We start from the raw sequence: 2727 nt of genomic DNA, 5'->3' as shown, positions 1-2727 counted from the left end.
AGAATTGTGAGAAAATAAATTTCTGTTGTTTAGGCCCGCAGGTCTGTGGTACTTTGTTATGACAGCAAGGGCACAGAGGGGAGGGTGTCCTGCATCTCCACGGAGATTGGTGATTTTTTTATCAATTAATTACAACGTAGTGTGATACATAAGTGCAAAAATCTAAGGGTGTTATGGGGGAGGGACGGTACAGCAGGAGAAAGAGTTATAACTCTGCCGGAGGTGTCAGGGGAGCCTCTCCAGAGGACGGGTGACCCCAGCCTGGTTTGGAGATTTGAACTGAAAGGCGAGGGGATGGAGGGAATTTTCCAGGAAAACACAAAAAGGCAGGAGACTGCTAGGCAAGTCGGGAGCATGACAAGGGATTTGGATTTGCTGATGAGCCACTGGTCAGGTTGTGGGGAGTCTGGAAGGTGAGCTGCACCAGGACTCAGAGCAGCCTCTGTTTGGCTCAGGAGCAAGGACGTTATCCTCTGGGCACCAGAGCCACTGAAGGGTTTTTGTTTGTTTGTTTGTTTTGTGGTATGCGGGCCTCCCCCTGCCGTGGCCTCTCCCGTTGCGGAGCACAGGCTCCGGACGCGCAGGCTCAGCGGCCATGGCTCACGGGCCCAGCCGCTCCGCGGCACGCGGGACCCTCCCGGACAGGGGCGCGAACCCGGCTCCCCTGCATCGGCAGGCGGACGCGCAACCACTGCGCCACCAGGGAAGCCCACTGAAGGGTTTTTGAAAAGCAGAGGAGGGTTCTATCCCTGGTCGGGGAACTAGATCCCGCACGCATGCTGCAAGAGTTCTCATGCCTCAACTAAGAGTCCGCATGCCACAACTAAAGATCCCGTGTGCCACAACTAAGACCTGGTGCAGCCAAAATAAATAAATAAATAAATATTTAAAAATAAATAAATAAAGTGGCTTACCAATCCAGGCAATGCTGATTTGGGCCAGAAGCGAGGAGGTAGTTGTGGAGGTGGAGAGAGGAGGTGACAGACAGAAGACATAGCAGAGGGAAGAAGAGGGACCAGCCGCTCCTACTCAGGAGAGTAGAGAGCAGGGCAAGTCGGAATGCCTCCCAGACACGGGGCTTTCCGGGGAAGAACGCCCCACTGAGCACAGCAGGCCTAGAGGAGGAGATGAACTTGGTTTGGAGCAAACTCATCTTGAGATGCCTGGGTGTGCTGTTGCCTATACCCGTTAGATGCTCAGGGGATACCCGGGTTCCAGAATCCATCATTTTAGAGGCGAAAAGCCAAGGGCATGAATGTGAACGCAAGGGAGAGTTGGGAGGTAGAGATGGTGGCTGAATAGGAGTCTATTTGCAATTATGAAAAAGTACTAGAAATTGTCACAGCCAAGAGGAGCCTCAGGAAATGTGATGACTAAATGTCATGTGGGATCTTGGAACAGAAAAAGGACATTAGGTAAAAGCTAAGGAAATCTGAATAAAGAATGGGCTTTAGTTTAATAATAATATGTAAATATTGATTCATTCAGTGTGGCAAATGCACCATCCTAATGTAAGATGTTAATAATTTAGAGGAAACTGGGTATGGGGGAACTCACTGTACTTTCTTTGCAACTTTTCTGTAAATCTGAAACTATTTGAAAATAAAAAGTATATTTTTAAAAAGAGTATTAGGCTTGGTAAGAATTATATTATGTTCTTAAATCAGAGGAACATAACTGCCATATTTTCTCCGATGAGCAAAGAAGCCTTTGTGTTCTCTGGTGGCTGCAGAGTGCTGTTCCCTTGGAGACCACCCCCAAGGTGGCACGCCTGTAAGAGCACATTCACCCGTACCTCCTTATGCAATGAGTCACGCTCTGAATCATCTCTAACAATATGCTGCTCCCCGAGTTTACCCCACCATAAGGGCATATCAAGGTGGCAGTAATAACACACTTCACATCCAAGCTAAACTTTCTTCTCGACCTGTCAATGTAGAAGTGCACCTCCTGTCAAAAAGAACCGCTTCACGTTAGCATAGATAAAGGATGCACTTGAAAACATGGGAATTATCTTATTTTACCCTGAATTGAGGTTACGATTGACATCTGGAGCAGGACATTGCTTTACTGTGTGCGACATGTAGTTCCCCTGGCCCCCGGGACCTTTGTCAACCAAATACCACCCCCATACATTTCCAAGTGCACCCAGCTTCCGCCCCCTCCCTGCCCACCCCCCAAGCATAAGTAAACTAAACCCTTAGGGTTGTGATATTAGACTGGGAGGCAAGCAGTGAAAAATGTTAAAGGAATAGGAAAACAGACACTCTAAAAAGAAGTTATCTACACGTGATAAAATTGTAGAGAACTAAATACACACACACGAATACAAGTAAAAAGGGGGGAATCTGGAAAAGATGGGTGGATTACAACTACATGTGAATCTATAATTATCTCAATAATATTTTCAACTTAAAAAAAAACGTAAGGGCAGCCATTGTTGAATCATAAATGCTCCGACCCCCCCCCCCACACCCAAACTCTCATATACACATTCAGCATCAAAAGGTGAGCAAAGGGAATTCCCTGGCGGCCCAGTGGTTAGGACTCCGAGCTTCCACTGCAGGGGGCACGGCGGGTTCAGTCCCTGCTCAGGGAACCAAGATCCCGCATGCCACACGGTGTAGCCAAAAAAAAAAAAAAAAAAAAAAAAAAAAAATGGTGAGCAAAGTTCTGGCTGTTATAGACTCAGGGAAACCAGAGTTTAAGTCTTGACTCCAACTCTCA

General features: G+C 47.3%; 1 protein-coding gene across 1 annotated transcript in view; it reads left to right on the top strand.

Moving 5' to 3' along the window:
* The first annotated feature begins 354 nt into the window (after positions 1–354).
* ATG16L1 (autophagy related 16 like 1) overlaps positions 355–2727 on the top strand; it is a 34409-nt gene continuing 32036 nt past the window's right edge. Inside the window, exon 1 of the mRNA XM_028497154.2 lies at positions 355–413. Coding sequence (XP_028352955.1) covers positions 355–413 — 59 coding nt within the window. The remainder of the gene's footprint in view (positions 414–2727) is intronic.

Source organism: Physeter macrocephalus, chromosome 2 (assembly GCF_002837175.3).
Source record: "Physeter macrocephalus isolate SW-GA chromosome 2, ASM283717v5, whole genome shotgun sequence".
In the NCBI taxonomy this organism is placed as follows: domain Eukaryota; kingdom Metazoa; phylum Chordata; class Mammalia; order Artiodactyla; family Physeteridae; genus Physeter; species Physeter macrocephalus.
Note: the sequence above shows the minus strand (reverse complement) of the source record. Positions and strands in the feature narration are given on the sequence as shown.